Here is a 23,247-nt window from a genome sequence, read left to right on the forward strand (position 1 = left end):
ACCGCTTACATTTACCTGACCCCAGACCCATGGGAAACAGAGCTACCAACTGTGCAGATGTAATGCCAACAGACCCCGGTTGCTGGCACTGAACTGGGGACCTCTGGACTTAGTGCATGAGCCTCTAGAGCATGAGCTAAAAGCCAACTGGCTGTTTGCTAAAGCTGTAGAGCAGACTCATTTCCTCTCTCTCTGAATGGTCTCAGTGCCGCTTGATGTGGGTTACGTAGACTTTGCTGGAAGGATGCTGGATCTGTGGAACTCTGTGAACCATATAGGGGTTTAATCTAGATATCCATGTTATAACTTTACAGTACTGGGGGGGTCAGACAAGGGACGGGATTAGTTTCAAGTGTTAGCAGATCTGCAGTGCATTTTCAGTGTCAGAATTGTTAATGAAAAATGACAATTCTAACTGTTAAAGTCTGCAAGTGGATAATGGTGGTAAAAGTGATAATTACTAAATCTCATTATAGTGAAGCCAGCTTAACGTGACCACCCAAGGGATCAGCAAAAAAATCAATTGTTTATCACAGGTTGACCTTTAACTAAAAGGTCAAATAAAAGCATACTGAAAACTTTAGGTATATAAAGTGGTTTAAAACAGGGAATTGCCTGTTGGAAGTAGCCTTTCATTCAGCTGTCACAGAATTTATACAAAACTGCCACTTCATAGGTCTCAAATTGCACGATCATCTATACAGTGTATTAATGGCATTACCCCATATGTAAGGTTATATGTGATAAGAGTAAATTAAAATTTAGACTCCAATCCTGCAGACAGGTCAGCGGGTTTCAGGACTCAAGGCAGACAGAAAGGATATGCACTGGAGCATCTATTTTCAGGATTGAGACCTCAAGTTATTTGTACTTCCTATTAAGTTTCTTTCTACATCTAATAAAATGTTAATAAATTTAAAAGAAAAAGTCTGTAAAATGCAATGATATGTAAAATTGAAGTTTATTGTACAGTTAGGGAAAATGAACAACTCTAATAATCTAAAAAGGAGCTAAAATTTGATGATCAAGACATTCAGAATGCTCCATTATAAATATTAATTAGTTATTTTACTAAGGATGAAAAGTATTTTTAAAGACTCAATTACCTTTTTTAAAATACCATAGCTCATAAAAGCAAAGAACACTATCACTTTCACTAAAATGATGAACTGGTTTAAAAAACTAATTAATCCCATTTTAGTATTAGGATGATGTAGTGCTATTTCCAGTGCCATCTTTCAAATGTAATTTAAAACAGGGTTAATGTTCTGCTGTGGTTCTTAAAGATCCCAGTGCACTTTTGGCAAAAGTGAGGGAGCTAGCACTGGTGTTTTAGCTAATTTCTAATCTCAGGCCAGGTCTATACTTCAGACTTTTGCTGACATAGCTATGTCAGCCAGGCTGTGATGAGATGCAATTTATCACTGACATAGCTGTGGTGGCAAAAAGCCACTCACATAGACACAGTTATACTAGCAAAACTGCCCTTTGGCTGGTTGTGATGGAACGCACTCCTGTATTCACACCCTACACACTATTGTAATAATCTTTGTCCAAAATATACCTTGAGAGGTATCATTTGAGAACTAACAACTCAGGGGTCTATAATATCATGGTGAAATGTGTGTAGCCACATTATATATAACGATTTGAACATGAACTGAAATTATGACTGAAATGTGTTTACCAGACAAGTCTGGTGAGGGCTAAACCTGTTTTTCAAAGACAAAAGACAAGCTGACGCCTCTAGCCAGGTGTCATCAAAGTTGATTGGCAATTACTGGTCAAGTGGCCATTCTTTGGCAACAAAGGTGGGCAGGAACAGATTGTACTGCATTTTAGCAAATGACGACATGGAACTTCTTTTACCACAAGACTCCTTGTCTCCATCCTCACAGAGGGAAGGAACTTTATCGAGGGGTAATCTCAGGAAAATGAATTTCAAAGGGAGATAGAACTATAAAAGTGAGGGGCAAAAACTCCCCCATTTCTTTGTTTCGCTCCCTCTCTTACCTAAGAAGACAAAGGAACCAGCCCTTTGACTTTGGTGGCACAGCTGACCTGAGAATTTGCTCAGCAACGTTGCAGAGAACGTGTGGAAAGGATTTTAGCTTGAACCAAGTCAAGTTGTAGCTACTAGAAACCGTTTTATCTTCAGTTCACCTTTAACCATTTCTGACTTTAATACCTTGTACTTACTTAAAATCTCTCTTTGTAGTTATATAAACTTGTTTTATTTTTTAATCAAAACTAATCCAGTGCTGTGTTTAAACTGAACTGTTTGGGTACTCCAGTTGAAAAAGCAAACTGTTGAATATTGACCCCTTACAGGGGCAATGGGCCTTTAATATCAGAACTGCCCAGGAGAGGGCTGGACAGTGCAGAACATATGTTCTGGGGAAAATTCAGGACTGGGAGTGTGTTGGGGCCACCCTGCAAGTGGTAACCGAGGCTGGTGGAAGCCAGCGTGTGACTGGAGTGCGCTGGAAGGCTACAGCAATACACAGACCTTCAGGGTCTGACTTGCATACTGGCTCTTTGCGAGAGGCCCAAGGTTGCAGGGCAGTTGGTGACACAGCTCCCCACTGGTCTGGATTGCACACCGGAATGTGACGCTGGTATAACTTATTTCACACAGAGGGAGGAAAGCTGAAATAAACTGGGCCAGCAGAAGTGCAGTTTTGCTGGTATAAGCTGCATCCACACTAGGAGCACTTTGCCAATATAGTTTACCAGTGTAGTTATACATGCAAAGTGCTGCTAGTGTAGACCTGACCTCAGTCTATTTCGCAAGGTTTTAATTGTGCCCTTATCACCATGGTATTTACATCAAGGATAACTGCATTCTGCCTATCTAAAATCCTCCCTGGCAGTTTCAAGTAGCTATTGTCCTAAACTGTCATATAGAGTTACTGGGCACTGGTAAGTAGCTGCTGTATTTTCTGTATGCATCTAATTTGGGGCTTTATTGGGTCTGCTCCCATTATTAAAGGTTTGCAGGACTGGGCAATCATTTGTGAAGCCTTAGAGAGCTTATAAGATGAAAGGCGTCACAGGGTTTGTTTCTGGAAGGTGCTGAGCCCCCGGACTCAAGACAGCAAAGCACATGCATAACTTTAAATATGTAACTAGTCCCACTGAAGTCAATACAATGTATGCTGTCTGTATCCCCAGGTATCTGAGGTGTTACTACTGGGCAGTGCGCACTTTAATTACCATTGGTGGCCTTGCGGAACCGCAAACCCTCTTTGAGATAATCTTTCAACTACTGAATTTTTTCCTGGGTGTCTTTGTGTTCTCCAGCTTAATTGGTCAGGTAAACAAATGAATTAATTGCTAGATTTACAGTTGTGTAAATTACTGCCATGTAAAGACAACGTACTCTTTATGGCCTCTTTCATATACATAATACAGAAAACTTTGAAGCAGAAGATCAAAAAAGCTCAAGGACTCTTTTGAGTCTCCACTGTATATATTTTTCTGACAGATGTATTTATCTATGGTTGTAGTTCCAAGTAGAGCCCTTCGTAAGTTACAGTAGACCCCAATTTTCAAGGCCATAGCTTCAATCCTGCAGTTGGACCTGTCTGGTGGAACTCTACAGGGAGGCCTGCCCATATGGCTCAGATTACAGCAGCACAGCTCATGAATTTATGCAACTGGCTTACTTGAAATGCCTTGGTCCATTCTGAGCCTGGGAGAGTAACCTTTGTTGGGTCACCCAGCACTGCTACACTATAATTTTAATATCAGATTTTGGATTTATCTTTAGATGTTAATGAATTGCACTTGCTGTTAATTGCAATCAGGGATGCACAGAGGGTTTGGGGGGCCTATGGCAAAATCTGGAATTGATTGCTCCCACCCTTCCTAAATATAACCACTGAAGGGAGGCCCCGGGGAAGTGGGGGAGGTGGATTGGAAAGCAAGACCACAAAGCACACAGTTTGCAGCTCCTGTCTCATGGGGCTAGGCCTAGTTCCCCACTCCTGGCATTGCAACCTGATGGATAGGCTTGCAGCGCTTCTCAGGTTTAGCCCAGCTGCCAAATTTCCATGAGTGATGTTGTGACCCCATGTGCCAGGTCACAATGTCAGTCAGGTTTGGGAGTCCTCTGAAATAGGGACCCCTGGGCAAACTGCCCCTTTCCCTATCCTCCTTGCCCTCTGAGCAGCCCTCATTGCATTAAGTGTTATCGTTCTTAAAAACATGAATGGTACAACACTGCATTGAATACTGATGTATCTGCGGGTTATTTAGTGTTCCCCTGATTTTTCAAAGCTTTCACAGAATCATAGAAGATTAGGGTTAGAAGAGACCTCAGGAGGTCATCTAGTCCAACCCCCTGCTCAAAGCAGGACCACCCCCAACTAAATCATCCCAGTCGGGGCCTTAAAAACCTCTAAGGATGGAGATTCCACTACCTCCCCAGGTAACCCAATCCAGTGCTTCACCACCTTCCTAGTGAAATAATCTTTCCTAATATCCAACGTAAACCTCCCCCACTGCAACTTGAGACCATTGCTCCTTGTTCGGTCATCTGCCACCACTGAGAACAGCCTAGCTCCATCCTCTTTGGAACCCCCATTCAGATAGTTGAAGGCTGCTATCAAATCCACCCTCACTCTTCTCTTCTGCAGACTAAATAAGCCCAGTTCTCTCAGCCTCTCCTTGTAAGTCATATGCCCCAGCCCCTAATAATTTTTGTTGCCCTCCTCTGGACTCTGTCCAATTTGTCCACATCCCCTTTCTGTAGTGGGGGGCCCAAAACTGAATGCAATACTCCAGATGTGGCCTCACCAGTGCTGAATAGAGGGGAATAATCACTTCCCTCCATCTGCTGGCAATGCTCCTACTAATGCAGCCCAATATGCCATTAGCCTTCTTGGCAACAAGGGCACACTGTTGACTCATATCCAGCTTCTAGTCCACTGTAATCCCCAGGTCCTTTTCTTCAAAATTGCCGCTTAGCCAGTTGGTCCCCAGCCTGTAGCAGTGCATGGGATTCTTCTGTCCTAAGTGCAGGACTCTGCACTTGTCCTTGTTGAACCTCATCAGATTTCTTTTAGCCCAATCCTTCAATTTGTCTGGGTCACTCTGGACCCTATCCTATCCTCCAGCGTATCTACCTCTCCCCCCCAGCATAGTGTCATCCACAAACTTCCTGAGAGTGCAATCCATCCCATCATCCAGATCATTAAGGAAGATGTTGAACAAAACCAGTCCCAGGATAGACCCCTGGGGTATTCCACTTAATACCGGTTGCCAACTAGACATTGAGCTGTTGATCACTACCCATTGAGAAGCCGTTGATCACTACCCGTTGAAGTCCTAAGAACTTCGTGAAACGGGGGATTTACTGTCTGCCATATGTTACAGTTACAAATTTGGCACGTTAACCTGTGGTTAAGATTAAATCAGTGTTCTTATTTTCAATTCATCTGCATCCAGTTTTGAAAAAAAAAGCTGCAAAATTTCCAAATAGGCAGCAATAAAAGTTTTTTTCCAATCTATTGGAGTTACATTTCAGATCCAAAGGTTTGAAAAGAACTTTCCTGGCTGCAGAAGAACAACAGTTATAGTTCCTACATGTGGCAGTGAGTCCTACTGGACTCCTGCAGAAATCCCTGTATGATAGGGAGTTCAAATGAAAAGGCAAACACCAGAACTGTTGCATTTAATTGTATTTCTATTGACCACAAGATTTGAAAAAGTTCAGCAAATCAAGTAAAAGAAGTGTGTAAGTCTCAAGTAAATAACAGGGTGTAAACCTCTAACTTCCTGGTAACACAAGGAGTGGAAAAAGAAATACTAAAACATCATGAAATAGACTATGCCTGCAGTATTTGCAATGCATCCAGCAAACACTGGAAATATCAGCAGTGCACCTCTTCATATAAGAAATCTACCCTGATGATTAGATAAACTTGAAGAAATTCTGGATAAACAGCCAAATCATTGGGTATCTAGTTTGCAAGTCTAATATTTTTTTCATCTAATCTAGGTCCCTTATTAAAGTCCGGCAAAGGACTCCTGCAATTGACTCTGTGCAAATGGACCACTCCACCAGTGCAGAGTCAATTGAAGGATCAAGGCCTAAATATAGATAAGCGAAAAGATACATGGATATCCAGTCAGTGGATAACGTCTATATTTTCAAAGAGGTTTAAAGTTACTTGAAAAGTTCTTTTTTGTTACATTGGTGTAAATCCAGAGTAATTCCTATGGAGCTAAGTAGAGTTCCTCCAGACCTCGACCAGTGTGACAGCAGAATTTAGCCCACAATCATATTAGTAATTGGTCATCACAATGATATTTGAACATTCTATCAGAAATGTAACTGTACCTAGAGAATAGGGTTTTTCAAACATTAACACATTTAAATTTTTAAAAAGTGATGTGACTTTTTTTTGTAGAAATGTTAAACTGTGCTCTTGTGCTAAGACCTTCAAGATCAATGTTCAGCACAAAGTTGATTTTATGCCTGATCAAAAAATATTTAACTCGGGAAACACTGACAAACTCTTATGTCTAGTGGCATCAACTGGTGTTAACACATTTTTAACTTGAGTTCTGATTTGCCATTGCATGCCAAACAAAGTGGGGCTTAATTATTGAATTTTAAAGGAACACCTTCAAATTAGAAATCATGCTTCCATCTGAAAATATTTTACCTACAAATAGCACAGGTTTCCTATAACTGGAAGATTTACACTTTGTTTAATTTATGCATTAGACTGTATTTTTCACTCTAACTCTGAAACTTGAGACAGAAAAGTATGTTTAAAATAGAAAAATAGAAAAATCACAAACACTGGCAGGGGCATTCAGGGGTAGCTATGGTATGTGAAACTACTTCTAACATAAAGAAAAGGAGTACTTGTGACACCTTAGAGACTAACAAGTTGTCAATGTCCCTCTAAAATAAAAAACAGGTGAAAACAACTATTTAATGCAACTTAGTTTAAATCCATTCATTACCACTAACATATATTAACAAAGCAAAGTGTTTGTGCTTGGAAAATGACTGATCACTTAAAAACTGAGACTGTTACCACTGAAATGTGTTTGTAGTAATAACTGATATTTGCAGATGCGGGATGTAATTGGAGCAGCAACAGCAGGACAGAATTACTACCGTGCCAGCATGGATAACACCGTCTCTTACATGAACACCTATACAATTCCAAAAGTAGTTCAGAATCGTGTTCGAAGCTGGTACGAATACACATGGGACTCTCAAGGAATGCTGGGTAAGATGACTCTCAAACTATACCATATCTGCTCATACACTGACTCACAGCAGAAATGTTCTGTTTAGATCCAAGGAATACATGGATCTCATTTGATCTCTTCTGAATGGTCTAGGGGTGGGTGAGAGAGACACACACCAGTTAACAAGCGTCAAAAAAGCCAACCCAATGTGCTGTTTTGTAGGGCCTTCAGAAACACACTTATTATTTAGAGAAAAACCTGTACTGGAGTCAGTGGATTTAAGTGTTTCCTAATTGTTTTGTACAATTACATATTGTACTTTCATGCAGTAAAAGTGTAGTGTCTAAAGACGGATCACTAACCTGAACTTCTAGCAGCACAGCAAGTCTTCATTTATCGTAGTCTTCATATGCAGTTCCAAGACTACCTTGAATATTTGGAAATTAAGTTACACCCAGGATGAACACCTGTTGTAATACAATAGCTAGAGTTTTGGAATTCTCTTTTCTATATATAAAATATCTGGAGTCTAAAAATAATCAAGGGGTTTTCACTTGTTTATCCATCTGTAATATGTTCTAGTTAGAGTTCTGAAGAATTGGTTTAATATATTGCACAATTTGTTAGTCTGAAAGAATATTCCTCTGTTAGATCTCATGTATGTTAGATTTAACTCAGTTAGGCTATTCTTCTGTACAAGGGAAAGGTTCATTTTTATTTTTTTAAAATTCCCTTGCTGCTGCTCCTTTTCCTTCTTCCTTTGCATTTCCACTTTGTAATTAGGAATTTTGGGGTCTTTTTTTTTTCTCTCTTGCAGATGAATCAGAATTACTGGAGCAGATGCCAGCCAAAATGCAGTTAGCCATTGCAATTGATGTGAACTTTGCCATTGTCAATAAAGTTGACTTATTCAAAGCAAGTAGTTTTAAAGGAGAAAGGAGCAACATGTTGTTCTTGTGAGCTATAAAATCTAGTTTTGCACATGTTGCAGTATTTAGGACCGTCTTTTCATTAGTTATATTAAAGTCAAAATAAGGTCAAGAGGTTGCCAAGTGAATGGAAGCTCATGGTTGGATTGAGCCAAGTGCCTGTCTCTTCATCCAAAGCAGAAGCCAAAAACGTTTGAGTGATACTGTGTTGTTATTTTAGTGCAGTTACATTGACATTATGGGCCAGATTCAGAGGTGGCAAATGGTGATGTAGTTTGCATGTCAATTTGGGGGTACAAGTAAGCCAAGGGGGCAGAAGGATGAGGTTGTAGCAGGAACAATAACATTTGCACTGCTTCTGGGGTGCATGGGAAATATGGTTTTGTATTGTGGTTTAAATTAATTATTACTCAGAGTTCTGTATCAATATGCCTAGTAAGGCATCTATTTGTCAAAAAAACATTTCTGAATCTTTTTTGTTGTCTGTATTATTACAGACATATTTGCTGACAGGTATTTTGATATATGACCAAAAATAATTGAAACTGGTGTGATTATATTGTGTTATTTTGACAAACAAAATATGCAGAATTTTTCTGAATTTGAAAATATTGTGCTCAGCATTTTTAAATTTTTGGCACCGAATTCCCTAGGAGTAATATAAATAAGTTGATAGTCTTGCTTTGTGGCAGCCTCATCAAGATGACACATAACATGCCTTTTTATAAAATGTTTTTGTCCCAGAAGCCATGACCATGCAATACACAGAGGGCTAGATTCTCTCCTGCCCCTGTGCTTTCCTTGGTGCATGAGATGGGAGAGGTGTCCAGCAGCTAATTACAGCACCACGAGTCTCCAGGCCAGCCCTGACACCACTTAGAGCTGCTGCCAGGCAGCTGCACCCCTGAGGTAGATCCTTAATGGACCCAACACAGTGGAGGATTGGCACAGAGTAGTGGAAGTCTAACTTGCCCCGTATGCTAGGTTGGAGCAGAGTGCACAGCCTGACTGTGGAATTTGCTGCTGTGAATTTGTGGCCAGATTACCTTTTTATACCACCTGAGCAATTATGCACCAGAGACTCGGGCCCACAGCTTTAACCATAGTATTGAACGCATTTAATTAGACCAGCACAAGAGTCACATACACACTGTGACAAAGTTCCCACTCTACCTTGGTGGGTCTTGTGCTTATTGGCGGATTTGCTCGCCTTGGAGTTTCATGGCAGCCCTCAGCTTGGGTGTTTTTCAGAACCCACAGTCCAGGTCGACTCCTCCTGTGTCTGATTAGGAGTTGGGAAGATTTGGGGGGAACCCGGGCGCACCCTCTACTCCGGGTTCCAGCCCAGGGCCCTGTGGAATGCAGCTGTCTAGAGTGCCTCCTGGAACAGCTGTGCAACAGCTACAACTCCCTGGGCTACTTCCCCATGGCCTCCTCCCAACACCTTCTTTATCCTCACCATAGGACCTTCCTCCTGGTGTCTGATAATGCTTGTACACCTCACCCCTCCAACAGTCCGCGTTCTCGCTCTCAGCTCCTAGTGCCTCTTGCTCCCAGCTCCTCACACGCACACCACAAACTGAAGTGAGCTCCTTTTTAAAACCCAGGTGCCCTAATTAACCTGTCTTAATTGAATCTAGCAGCTTCTTGATTGGCTGCAGGTGTCCTAATCAGCCTGTCTTAATAGTCTCCAGAAGGTTCCTGATTGTTCTGGAACCTTCCCTGTTACCTTACCCAGGGAAAAGGGACCTACTTAGCCTGGGGCTAATATATCTGCCTTCTATTACTCTCCTATAGCCATCTGGCCCGACCCTGTCACAATACACAGACATCTCACAGTTAGAAAGACTATTCTTTCAAAACACAAGAGAAGATAGAGGTTGAGGCACTCAGATAATACCATGATAAGGGCCTTAAAGGTACCCAAATAGTTCCACCGACATTCTCTCTACCCTCCAGAAATTGACCTTTTTGATGCTTTAAATCCACACTCAGTACCTGAAGCATTAGCTTAACACACTCCTGTATTGCTATCTCTTGCTTCCCAGTATAAACCTCCTGGTAATCATTTCAAGTACTGCACAAGTATAGCAAAATTCTAATTATTTTTAACAGGGGTGTGATACTCAAATGATTTATGACATGCTGCTGAGACTGAAATCCATTGTGTATTTACCTGGTGACTTCGTCTGCAAAAAGGTGAGCTTGACTATTTGTTTTTCAAATGTAAAAATAATGAACATACTAGCACAAGAGTTCATCTGTAGGTCAAGAGTATACTTTAAACAAAATTAATCCTAGGTGAATTACATGTAATAAAAATAATTATGATATACGGAGTAATAATAATAGTGTGCTCTCAGGTTTCAAGCTGGAACAAGACAATATGGACTTTATTACTTATATTATCAAACATAAAATGTTGGTAGCCTAGGAAACTGCTTTGTATAAATACAAGTTATCTACTGACACACATCATTAAGTTTGAATATTTAAAATGGATACAGTGTGTTGCAGAAGTTAGAAGTTCAAAACTTCTGCATGTATGCAGACATAAACAGACTACAGATCTTCATCTGAGATGTTGCAAGTGTTCAAATTAAACATTGCATGTGTGTTACCAGTTGTCATTATTTAGTACTTATATGGCAGTAGTGCTCTGAAACTCCAGTTACAGTCAGGCCCCATTGTTCTAGGTGCTGTACAAACCCATAGGAAGACAAAGTCCTTGCCCCAGAGAGCTTACAATTTAAGTTCTGGATGCTGCAAAGATGTACAGTCATGATTAACTCTCTGCATTGTGTGCAGTCCCATTAATTCAGTGGGACTACTCATGGTGCACACAGTTAAATATGTGCATAAATTACTCCTGGGGGTATTCTGTGCTCCTACCATCCTCAGAATTCTTTGCTGCCTTGCAGAAAAATGGGGGAGCAAAGAAATGTGTGTGGAACATGCGCCCCTTCCCTGGAGCAGCTGGCAGATGCAGATCACCACGGGGCGGGGGCAGGGAGGGGGGAAGGCTGGGTGTGCATGCGTCTGTGGAGAGACCTTAAAGGGGCAGGGCTGGGCACATGTCTGTGTGCGAACCAGTGAGAGATACTCACTCTGTCTCTCTCACATGCTATTGGGGCGTCCCCAGCTTGGAGGGGTAGGGCTGTGTGAGGCAGTCTCTGTCGCTGAGGCAGAACAGGAATGTAACAAGTAAGCAGGCAGGCTGCTAATGTTCCCATTGTCAGTGAATTGTTCCCATTCTTAGTCAATTCCCCCAGGAGCCTAAAAAATGTGTAAAAGTTTGAAGGCCCCTTTACATTGCCAGAGTGGTGTAAAGGAGCCTTATTGTAAGTGACAGGGAATCCTCATCTGGGAAGATCTATGTGCTTTCTCGCTTTTTTCCTGTGCCAGAGAGGCACAGGGGGGTTAGATTACAGCTCAGGATCTATTTTACTTACCCATTTTTAAAAAATGCAGGACAATAAATTAACAAAATACATGACCCTGGTGTGATTATATTGCATTATTATGATAAATAAAATATGCAGAATTCTGCAGAATTTTTAATTTGTTGGAACAGAATTCCCCCAGAGAGTAATAAGTAAGGATACGACTTTGTCACAGAGGTCAGGGATTCCTTGACTTTACTGGACCTCTGTGACTTTGGCTTCAGCTGTCAGCAGTGGGAGCAGAGCTGCGGCTGTGCATCCCCAACCCGCAGCTTTGTCCAGAGCTGGGGCTGTGTGAGCCCCCCTCGCAGCAGCAGCAAGAACGGGGACTGTGCGCTCCTGACCCGCAGCTTCAGCGGGGGCTGGCAGGGGCTCTGTGTCCTCTTTCCCCCCCATAACTTTAGCCAGGCCAGAGTCAGGACTGTGCGCTCCCTGCCTTCCCTTCTGTGGCTATGGCTGGGGCTGGAGTCGTGGCTATGTGCCCCTTCCCTGCAACTTTGGCAGGATCTGGAGCCATGGCTGTGCCCCCCATGGTGGCGGGGCTGTCAGTCCCCGCCCTGGGGATTCAGGTGTCATTCCTTCCCCCCTCCCCCACAGCCCTCCGTTCTTTTTAGTAAAAGTCACGGATAGGTCCAGGCTTCCATGAATTTTTGTTTATTGCCTGCAGCTTGTCCGTGACTTTTACTAAAAATAACCATAATAAAATCTTAACCTTATGTATAAGTTTTGAAGGCTCAGATCAGTAGGCCTGCCCATGTGGTGCTCACTGCAGGACTGGGACCTCAGACACGAAGTAATGTAAGGTGGTCGGGTGGGTGGAAAGGGATACAATCTCATCTGTTTCAGAGTAACAGCTGTGTTAGTCTGTATTCGCAAAAAGAAAAGGAGTACTTGTGGCACCTTATGGGTGTTTACAAGCTATTACCAACAGGAGAGTGGGTTTGTGGGGGGGAGAAACCCTGGATTTGTGCTGGAAATGGCCCAACTTGATTATCATACACATTGTAAGGAGAGTGATCACTTTAGATAAGCTATTACCAGCAGGAGAGTGGGGCGTGGGGGGAAAGAAAACCTTTTGTAGTGGTAAACACCCATTTTTCATGGTTTGTGTGTATAAAAAGATCTTCTGTACTTTCCACAGTATGCATCCGATGAAGTGAGCTGTAGCTCACGAAAGCTTATGCTCAAATAAATTGGTTAATCTCATCTGTTCAAGTTTACATATATTGCTTTACTTAGATTGTAAGCTCTTTGGGGCAGGGACTGCCTTTTTGCCCTGTGTCTGCACAATGGGGTCCTGATCAATGGCTAACGTTTCTAGGCACTACTGTAGTACACATAAAATAATAATAGATTAAAGCCTTGATCCTGCAATTAGATTCAGGTGGTCTTCCCCAGCAACTAAGCCCTAGAAATACATATATTGCTTTACACAAGCATGATGTTTAGTAAATGGCTTACTAAAAGAGCAAGGCTTTTGTGTTGCTCTAATAAAATATATCATGGCCAGTAATGACACATTAATTCAAAGCTGCAGCTGTAATTGGAACTGAATATAGAATTGTAAAGAAAGGACATAGTTGGGTAGATAAGAGTTGCAAATACAGAAACACTGACCCACCACTGCTCTATTCGCTCTAATGGCAATGTGCGCTGGAGGAATGGGAATCAAACCCTGAAAATTTCAGCCCTGGCTCTACCACTGACTGCTGGTGTGTGGCTTTACTGAAATCACTTCACTTCTCTTCCTCTGTTTCCCAGCTGTAAAATAGGAATGATAATCATTCACCTCGCTTCAAGGGATGTTGTGTGAGGATTGTTAAGTTAATGTGTGTAAAGCCCTTTGAACATATAAAACATGTGAGTGTCCTATATTTTTCTATCATGCTACACTTTAGCCCACTAGATGACTTCAGTATGGCTAGAATTTGTCATAAATACAATCTCTCCATCCTTTGTATCCAGGTAAAATCTACCTCATTTTGGATGCTAATTAAACAGCTAGCAAAGGCTCAAATTCACTAGTAAATATGCAAGAGACAGCAGAAGCTTTGATTGGTTAATTATTCTTGATTTTCCTTTTCAATTATGGAAATGATCATTAGAAAAAAATTTAAAATGCTGAAGTACTTTTAAATGCACAGTGTATGGCTCTTCTTAGATACATTAACATTAATATATCAAGTCAGATCAGATCCCTTCAGAATTAGTTCATGTTAGTGCTAACTAAAACACCGTGATAATTATCTACTTCATCCACTCATGACTAGGCTGTGATACACATGCTGTTACCCCTTTTGACCTGAGCAGTTATACAAGGATCTCGTGGGTTGTTTCCATTAGGAGGAGAAATTGATGATGGAATCAAGTATTTCCTTAATGAATCCTGTTTATTTACAAACAATATTACCCAAAGTCCTGTTTCGCTGAACACAGTAGGAGTCAAACAGCAGGAGACATTTTATTTGCTCACAGTTCCAAGCCCTTTCTAGCCAGCACTAAGCCCAAAACCATGCTCTCAGCTTTTTCTTAGAGTCACGTTATCAGTACGTTCATGGCTGTGTCTGGTGCTTCCTTGTCTTACATTTATCCAGACTGAAGGGTAAGGAGTTATACACCCACCAGCTACAGCAAGGTTTATCCAACACCCAGGATCATAATGCCTTACACAACTAGTCCCTTCAAAATCAATGAGACTGCCTGTGGAGTCAGGTGTTACTCATTGTGAGTAAAGGTATCACAATCTAGGTCTTATTCCCCATAACGGTGGGAAACATGCATATGACAAACAGGGTCTGTTAAGAGGCATTTGTCAGACTATTCCACTCAAAGTGTGATGTTTCTGCTTCAGGGAGAGATTGGCAGAGAGATGTACATCATCAAGCAGGGAGAAGTTCAAGTGCTTGGAGGCCCAGACGGCACAAAAGTCCTGGTTACCCTGAGAGCAGGAGCTGTATTTGGAGAGATAAGGTAATCCAGTAACTGTTTATAATGTTGTTTTATAGAGCTGCTCAAAGACTCAACAACAACAAAAATCAACCAACAAATAATTCTATGAAATTTGCCATCTTTCAATAAGTACTACATCTGATTAATAGTATTTTTCTCCATTTGGCTTTTTCATGTAACAAATCACACTAGTTGCCACTGGGAAAGTGTGACATTGGGGTTGGAAGCAGGCAACTCCCCCCCCCCCAAAAATGGCTAACAATGTGTGATCCACAATATGTTTTTTTTCCCATTAAAGCTTATGCCAAAATAAATCTGTTAGTCTTTAAGGTGCCACCGGACTCCTTGTTGTTAATATGAAACTCATTCACAATCAGTGGGTTAGGACAGTCCAAGAGAAGATACCTATTAAGGGGATGAAAGTGTACAAAGGAAAATGTAATCTCAACATCAGGGGGAAATTCCCTAGCAGTGAGATCTCTGAGCCTGTGGAACAGTGACTAATGTGTAATCGCATTTTCAAACTAGACTGGGTAAAGTATTTAGGAATATACTAAGGGAATTCTCCCCCCTAGTTTAGATGGTTTAAACACAGGGATTGGCAACCTTTGGCACACAGGCCATCAGAGAAATCCACTGGCAGGCCGGGACAGTTTGCTTACCTGCAGCATCCACAGGTTCGGCCGATCACAGCTCCCACTGGTCACCGTTCGCCATTTCAGGCCAATGGGGGCTTCAGAAAGTGGCGGCCAGCACATCCCTCAGCCCTCGTCGCTTCCCACAGCCCCTGTTGGCCTGGAATGGTGAACCGTGGCCAGTGGGAGCTGCAATCGGCCGAACCTGCAGACGCTGCAGGTAAACAAACCAGCCCGGCCCGGCCCGCCAGCAGATTTCCCTGACGGGCCACGTGCCAAAGGTTGCTGATCCCTGGTTTAACACATCCCCCAGCTCCAGTTTCTACGTTTCAGTGTAACCACATTTGTTTTATTGCTTGCAGTCTCTCAGCATGTTTAGGCAGCAGATATTGAAAATCAATTATCCTTTTTACTAGGGGAAAAGAGCTATAATGAAAAACTATTTAGGAGCCTACACATGGATTTAGAAGCTAGGCACTCAGGTTTGAAAATATAAGCAGTATTTATTTAAAAGTATGTATACCAGAAAACAGTACATTTAACAGTAAAGTATACCAGAAAATATTTTTGGAATGGTCCTTTTAGAAGGCATAATTCTTCTAAGATTCCAATGTACAATATCCCTATTTTCTAATTAATTGCAATGCAAGTATCTATGAACTCTTCTATGTCACATTTACCCTTTGGCCAAGCCCAAGACTGGGTGTACCTCCTGTTAAGGTCTGCATGAAGAGTAGTAACAGAATGTAGGAGCTGCTGCATGTGATAAAATGGAATCTTGATTTCTTCCAGCTGCCACCCTGTTATTGTTAATCCCCTTGCCGGAAACTTTAATCTGCTTTTGAAAATTGGTAAACAGCTCTGTGCCAAGTTTAAATTTATCCTCTACTTAATTTATCTCTTGTGGTGGTGGAAACATGCCAGTGTATTTAATGATGTGCATACAGTACTTGCCAATGCTCAAATCTGCAAATAGCAAACACCTGACTGAAAGTTTCCCATAGATACAGGGCGCTTTTTATATAAATGGAAAATAAACCTATACCAGCTGTTCAAGAGAAAGATGTCTATTTTTTCAGTTGAGTCTTCTTTGTGACAATATAACATGTAAGCAAAGCTGAAAATTTATATGTTATGTATGTATGTAGAGATGGGAAGTTGTCATTTTTCAGAAACACTTGGGTACTAAAAAAAAACAAAAAAACAAAACTGGACACAAAGGCCTGTTCTACACTATGGGGTTAGGTCAAATTTAGCCGCATTAGGTCAATTTAAAAATGATTGCGTCCACACAACCAATCCCGTTCCGTCAACCTAAAGGGCTCTTAAAATTGACTTCTGTACTCCTCCCCGACGAGGAGAGTAGCACTAAAATCAACTTTTCTGGGTCAAATTTGGGGTAGTGTGGACACAAATCGACAGTATTGGCCTCCGGGAGCTATCCCAGACTGCTCCAATGTGACCGTTCTGGACAGCACTCCAATGCACTAGCCAGGTACACAGGAAAAGCCCTGGGAACTTTTGAATTTCATTTCTTGTTTGGTCAGCATGGCAAACTCAGCAGCAGAGGTGACCATGCAGTCCATCCAGAATCATAGAATGTTTCTACGCTCCCCCTATCATCTCCATCCCTGAGGTTATCTCAGATTAGAAGGTGAAAAAAAGCACTCGCGATGACATGTTTTCCGAGCTCATGCAGTCCTCCCGCACTGATAGGGCACAGCTTAATGCATGGAGGCATTCAGTGGCAGAGGCCAGGAAAGAATTCAGTGAGCGCTAAGAGCGGAGGCAGGACACGATGCTGAGGCTAATGGAGGAGCAAATGGACATGATGCAGCATCTGTTGGAGCTGCAGGAAAGCCAACAAGAGCACAGACCCCTGCTGCATCCACTGTATAACCACCTACCTTCTTCCCCATGTTCCATAGCCTCCTCACCCAGACGCCCAAGAATGTGGTGGGGGGATAGGAGGGGGAAGGCTCTGGGCACCCAGCCACTCCACCCCAGAAGGCTGTCATTCAAAGACTTTGATTTTTAGTGTGGCTACAGTAAGCAATGTGGCCTTGTCCTTCCCTCCTCCCCACCTCACCCAAGCTACCTTGTCAGTTTTCTCTCTTTTTTTTTTAAAATTAATAAAGAAAGAATGGTTTCAAAACAATAGTTACTTTATTTTGAAGGGGGGAGGGTGGTTGGCTTACAGGAAATTAAAATCAACAAGGCGGGCGGGTTTGCATCAAGGAGGAACACACACAACTGTCACACCAAAGCCTGGCCAGTCATGAAACCGGTTTTCAAAGCCTCTCTGATGTGCAGCGCGCCTTGCTGTGCTCTTGTAATCGCCCTGCTGTCTGGCTGCTCAAAATCGGACACCAGGCGATTTGCCTCAGCCTCCCACCCCACCATAAATGTCACCCCCTTACTCTCACAGATGATATGGAACACACAGCAAGCAGCAATAACAATAGGAATGTTGGTTGCGCTGAGGTCTGACCTAGTTAGCAAACAGCACCAGCAAGCTTTTAAACGTCCAAAAGCACATTCTACCACCATTCTGCACTTGCTCAGCCTATAGTTGATTTTGGAATTGGGGAGCTCGTGTGGGGGAAGATCAAGGGCTTCTCCTGGTGGCCTGCAATCATAGTCTCCTACAGAGTCATGTCCCAACATCAGGCAATCTTCGGAATGCGCTGCGTGCAATGATTCAGGGATGGGAAGTACTCCAAGGTTTCAGCAGACAAGCTGGTGGATCTGATGGCTTTTAGGCAGCATTTCAACCACTACACGTTTAATAAGCTAGTCTCCTATCAACGAGCCATACACCATGCCCTGGAGGTTGCTAGGGGCCGGGCAGGGAAGACGTTCCCAGAACCCCTGGCCAAGCGGCTAAAAGCTAACTTCTGCAACAACAGCAAGGAGCGGGTGGAGGAGAACCAGAGCAGAGAGCAAATGGTTTCCGAAGTCACAAACAACAACAGGAGCCTTGAAGACAGTTGTTTATTGTGTGGGAGAAAAAACCTAGCCACATTCCACCCACTGTTTGAGGGGGGCCTTTGCCAGACTTGCAGGGATCGATTCCTGGAGCTCTTCTACATGTACAACGAAGATGGGTACCAGTCCTACTGCACTGTCTGCTGCAAAGGCAAGGAGCTGCTGCTGTGTAACAATGCCAGCTGCTGTAGGTGCTTCTGTGTCAAATGTTTGGAGGTCCTGGTAGGACAAGGTACCTTGGCCAAGGCAAAAGAGCAAGCCCTGGAGCTGTTACATGTGTCAACCACAGAAGTGCTATAGGGTGTTACAGCACTGACTGAATTGGAATGTATGGCTGCAAGACTTCTTCACCAGTGACAAAGGACAGGAATATGATGCACTTAAAATCTAAAAAGGTGCACACATTTCCCAGTCACTACCCTTGATAACAGAACATCAATGATCGCATTGGCTATTTGGATCACAGCAGCCCCCACACTAGACTTGCCCACAACAGCAGCAGTGACGGTGAGCTTAGCGGGCTCTGTGCTTGCCAGGGTATGGCGTCTGCATGGGTAACCCATGAAAAAAGGCATGAAACGATTGTCTGCCGTTGCTTTCACGGAGGGAGAGGCGACTGACAACATGTACCCAAAACCACCTGCGACAATGTTTTTGCCCCATCAGGCACTGGGAGCTTAACCCAGAATTCCAATGGGCAGCGGAGACTGCAGGAACTGTGGGATAGCTACCCACAGTGCAACGCTCCGAAAGTCGATGCTAGCCACGGTAGTGAGGACGTACTCCGCCGACTTAATGCGCTTAGTGGGGACATACACAATCAACTGTATAAAATCAATTTATAAAAATTGACATTTATAAAATCGACCTAATTTCATAGTGTAGACATATCCCAAGTCTAGAAAAATGTGTTCAGGAATGGACATCACTCTTGCTTCTACTGCGGAATTTTTCTTCAGCTGGAAAAATCTAAAATGTCATAGAGCAATAACATGTTCACTCACATGTCACCAGCTTTTGGATTAGCCAATTAGACACCAGATGAACACTGATTCATTCCTATAGAAGAAATAATTAAGAGTTAAGGAAATCTCTAGACCTATCTAGTCCTGCTGCAACACAGTGGAGTTACACCAGGGAAGTATTTGGCCAATTAAATTTGTCTACTAACTTGGGGCGCTTTTCCAACTTTTGAATCAATAAAGATGTCTCAAGCAACTGGATGTTTCCACTTGAGGCACACACAATGACCAAGGTCATTTTCCCAGCAAGTATTTACTCTTCCTGAAATGATCATTTATGGTAGATGAAATCCCCACTCCTGGAGACAGCATATGATCCTTAGAGAAATACAAATACAGGCATGCAGTACTCTGGACTTAAACAGCAGGCAGTGGGTGGGCCTAAGAAGGAGGAAATACTCAGCAGCTGGCAGATGTTCCTAAATTTGGAAGAAAGCAAACAGCTGAACCACTCAGCACATCACTGGGGAATCATTATCACCTGTGTGGCAGCATGTTCGAAATAATGGGTTTATACAGTGGCCCTCTGTCAAGGTGCTTTGAGTGCTTTACAGCAGGAAAAATAAAATACCTTCCTTAATGGAGCTGATCAACTGAAATGCTTTTATTGCATAGCAATTGTGTTTACCTATTTGTCTGGCTATTCACAACACACTAGTCACCATGGTATCAGAGTGCCTTGCTCACTTTGTGATCTCTGCCTCAGGACTTGTTTGCAGAAACATATCAACCCTTCCCCGTCTCGTTAACTTGTTTAATAGAATGGTATAAAATATACCCACTGTTTAATCGTATTTTTATTCAAATTGCATATAAATTATCATTAAAAAAAATCTCTCACTGGGAAGAAAAAATAGTTACTGAAGGAAATCAAACATTCCGGTTCATTGTGAGACTCTAGAAACTTTTAAAATGTGTCCATGTTTTTGCTGAACTGTACCATAGAGTCCAATTTAAGTCTCGTGTTTAAATGGGTCCTTTTACGGCCTGTTTTATTTGTAAGAAAACTAGGGACAGAGACTGGAAGCTGTCTTCAATTTAATATTTCACTGCAATGGCAATATAACTTTTGTGGGTGGCTAGCAGAAATTTTCAGAGGTATAAATGGGAAATAGGCACCCATTAACTTTCAAGAGGAGTTGAGTGCATAATTGTCCTTTGTCTCTGAAAATTTCCCCCTTCATGATAATGGTGTTAAAATCCACAGTGTGCTACGTACTTTCCCTACATAGGACGACAGATCCTTCGCCAAAGAACTTCCAGTTTAAAAAGTGTGGGGGAGACGAACAAATATACAATGATTTTTTTAAACTACATATCAGTATCCTCAACTGCCCTGTACCTCGCTGATATTAGATGGGTAATTTCTCATAGGTCATCATCATGTTCCTATTACGCCTCTGGCATTTAGGGCAGTGACAAAGCTCCTCCACTCCTGTCTGTTTCTGGCAAGTCTTTTAATGGTTCCCCAGCTGTGCCCCAGGTTTTTCTGCGTGGCTTCCACAGCTCTTCACCATGTTCTTTTCGGGCAGCCTCATTTTTGCTTGCCTTCAGGTGTTCATCTTATTGCTACTCTGGTGATGGAATGAGTTTCCATCTGAAGCACATGACCGATACTTCTCCAACGCTTCCTGGCAATGATGATGCTCAGATCCTTTTGGCTGCACTGTGTCAATAGATCTTGGTTTGAGATTGTTCTGGGCCAAAAGATACGGAGGATTTTTCTGAGGCAGGTTGTATGGAATGAAGACAGTTTGGACATGTCAGACTTTCTAATTCCCCAGCATTCTGCTCTATAAAGTAGTGTTGAAAGTATGCAGCTCTGATATATCATCAAAATACAACACCAAAACCGAACTCAAGATTCCTCAGGAGTTGCGTACTTTCAACACTACTTTCTCATAGGTATCACCAGAAAAATCAATTGATGTGGGATTTAGAGAAGGTAGTAGTGGCCTTACAGATTACTTCAATGGGAGAGGAGTAGCATAGAAATAAGTAGACACATATTTGTAGGGTAGGTGAAATGATGATACAAAATGATTCCAATAAATTCTAGACCTTTCTCTGCTTTTAAATAGAAACTAGGAATAATGTATTTAAATGTAAATGAACACTGTGATGCAATATAAAAAGTAATCTAATCTAATGATAGTCTAATCATTACAGGCTAAATCCTGCACAGAACAATAGCAGAAGCAAATCCAGGAGTCCAGGCAAACGTGATCCTGCAATAATGGGAGTCTTGTTGCACAGTCATCCAGTTACTCCATCCGAGTAGCAGGGGTTATTCCAAGAAGGGAGAGCATAGTTAAGGACCCCCTTATCACAAGGAAGATCATGCATTAAGCTACATCAGCTCACACACCCATTTACTGCCTACGCTCTCTCCATTTCTTATCCTGTGCATATCAGTAAGGGAGTGGATGGGCAGCAGAGTTAGTCAAAAAACTGTCCAGTGGAACAGTTTTCCATCAGAAAATGCTGCTTTAACAAAATCAAAGTGTTCTAGGAATAGATCAATTTTATTGACATTTTCAATGAAAAAATATCTACGTTTCATTTCACCTTTATTGTTTTGGCTTTTATATTATTTATAACATAAAACCCCAAACATTTCAACCGTAACAAAATGTTTTGATATGGGCAGAATGAAATATTTCATTTCACCACAAATTCTGAGATTGACTTGTTGACTAAATTTAGGACTATGTCAAATCTTGGCACATCTCATGGGATGGTGTCATAATTATAAAGGGAAGGGTAAACACCTTTAAAATCCCTCCTGGCCAAAGGAAAAACCCTTTCACCAGTTTATAAGATGCCACTAGTACTCCTTTTCTTTTCACCAGTAAAGGGTTAAGAAGCAAAATAACCTTGCTGGCACCTGACCAAAATGACCAATAAGGAGACAAGATACTTTCAAAAGCTGGGGAGAGGGAGAAACAAAGCCTCTCTGTCTGTCTGTGTGATGCTTTTGCCGGGGACAGAACAGGAATGGAGTCTTAGAATTTAGTAAGTAATCTAGCTAGATATTCGTTAGATTCTGATTTCTTTAAATGGCTGAGAAAAATAAGCTGTGCTGAATGGAATGGATATTCCTGTTTTTGTGTCTTTTTGTAACTTAAGGTTTTGCCTATAGGGATTCTCTGTGTTTTGAATCTAATTACCCTGTAAGGTATTTACCATCCTGATTTTACAGAGGGTGATTCTTTTTAGTTTTTCTTCTATTAAAATTCTTCTTTTAAGAAACTAAATGCTTTTTCATTGTTCTTAAGATCCAAGGGTTTGGGTCTGTGGTCACCCATGCAAATTGGTGAGGATTTTTAATCAAGCCTTCCCCAGGAAAGGGGGGTGTAACGTTTGGGAGGATTTTGGGGGGAAAGACATTTCCAAACGGACTCTCTCCTAATAATACCGGTTAGACGTTTGGTGGTGGTAGTGAAAGTCCAAGGGCAAAAGGTAAAATAGTTTGTTCCTTGGGGAAGTTTTAACCTAAGCTGGTTAAAAATAAGCTTAGGAGGTTTTCATGCAGGTCCCCACATCTGTACCCTAGAGTTCAGAGTGGGGAAGGAACCTTGACAGATGGAAATTCTGTTTTTCAATCAGCTTCAGCATACAGGGTGCTGGTGGACTTCCTGCTCAGTGTTGAGAACTAGGCCTTTCTTGGGTCCCTCTATCACTCTATGTGCACTTCTGCTAGAGTGCAAATATGCTGCTGGGCAACACAACAGCAGTTTCAGAATCAATCTTATCCCCGGGAAGGGTAACACTGTATGATTGTCAATTGTCAGAGGCAAATTGAGAAACGGGGAGGCACAAGGATGGCAATTTGATGCTTCTAAACCCTTATAAAAATTGCTACGTGTCCAAAATGCAACATCTCACATGAATGATATTACAGCATTTTGGGGTGATTACTGTGGCAGAGAAGATTTTCTTCGTAAGGAAAGTAAGGCAGAAAAGATAAGGTTCCCCATTAGGGAGCACTGGAAATTAGAACATCTAAAGCTGTTGTAAGGCAAGTTACATCATTTAAAAAAGCTCAGGTAACCCAACTCTTTGA

The 23,247-nt window shown here is 42.0% G+C and overlaps 1 protein-coding gene across 1 annotated transcript in view; it reads left to right on the top strand.

Moving 5' to 3' along the window:
- Positions 1 to 23,247, top strand: part of CNGB3 (cyclic nucleotide gated channel subunit beta 3) — a 116,896-nt gene that overhangs the window by 83,216 nt on the left and 10,433 nt on the right. The window contains exons 11-15 of the mRNA XM_048841140.2: positions 3,175 to 3,316; positions 7,094 to 7,253; positions 8,033 to 8,130; positions 10,260 to 10,343; positions 14,439 to 14,557. Coding sequence (XP_048697097.2) covers positions 3,175 to 3,316; positions 7,094 to 7,253; positions 8,033 to 8,130; positions 10,260 to 10,343; positions 14,439 to 14,557 — 603 coding nt within the window. The remainder of the gene's footprint in view (positions 1 to 3,174; positions 3,317 to 7,093; positions 7,254 to 8,032; positions 8,131 to 10,259; positions 10,344 to 14,438; positions 14,558 to 23,247) is intronic.

This window comes from Caretta caretta, chromosome 2, assembly GCF_965140235.1.
Source record: "Caretta caretta isolate rCarCar2 chromosome 2, rCarCar1.hap1, whole genome shotgun sequence".
Lineage (NCBI taxonomy): Eukaryota > Metazoa > Chordata > Testudines > Cheloniidae > Caretta > Caretta caretta.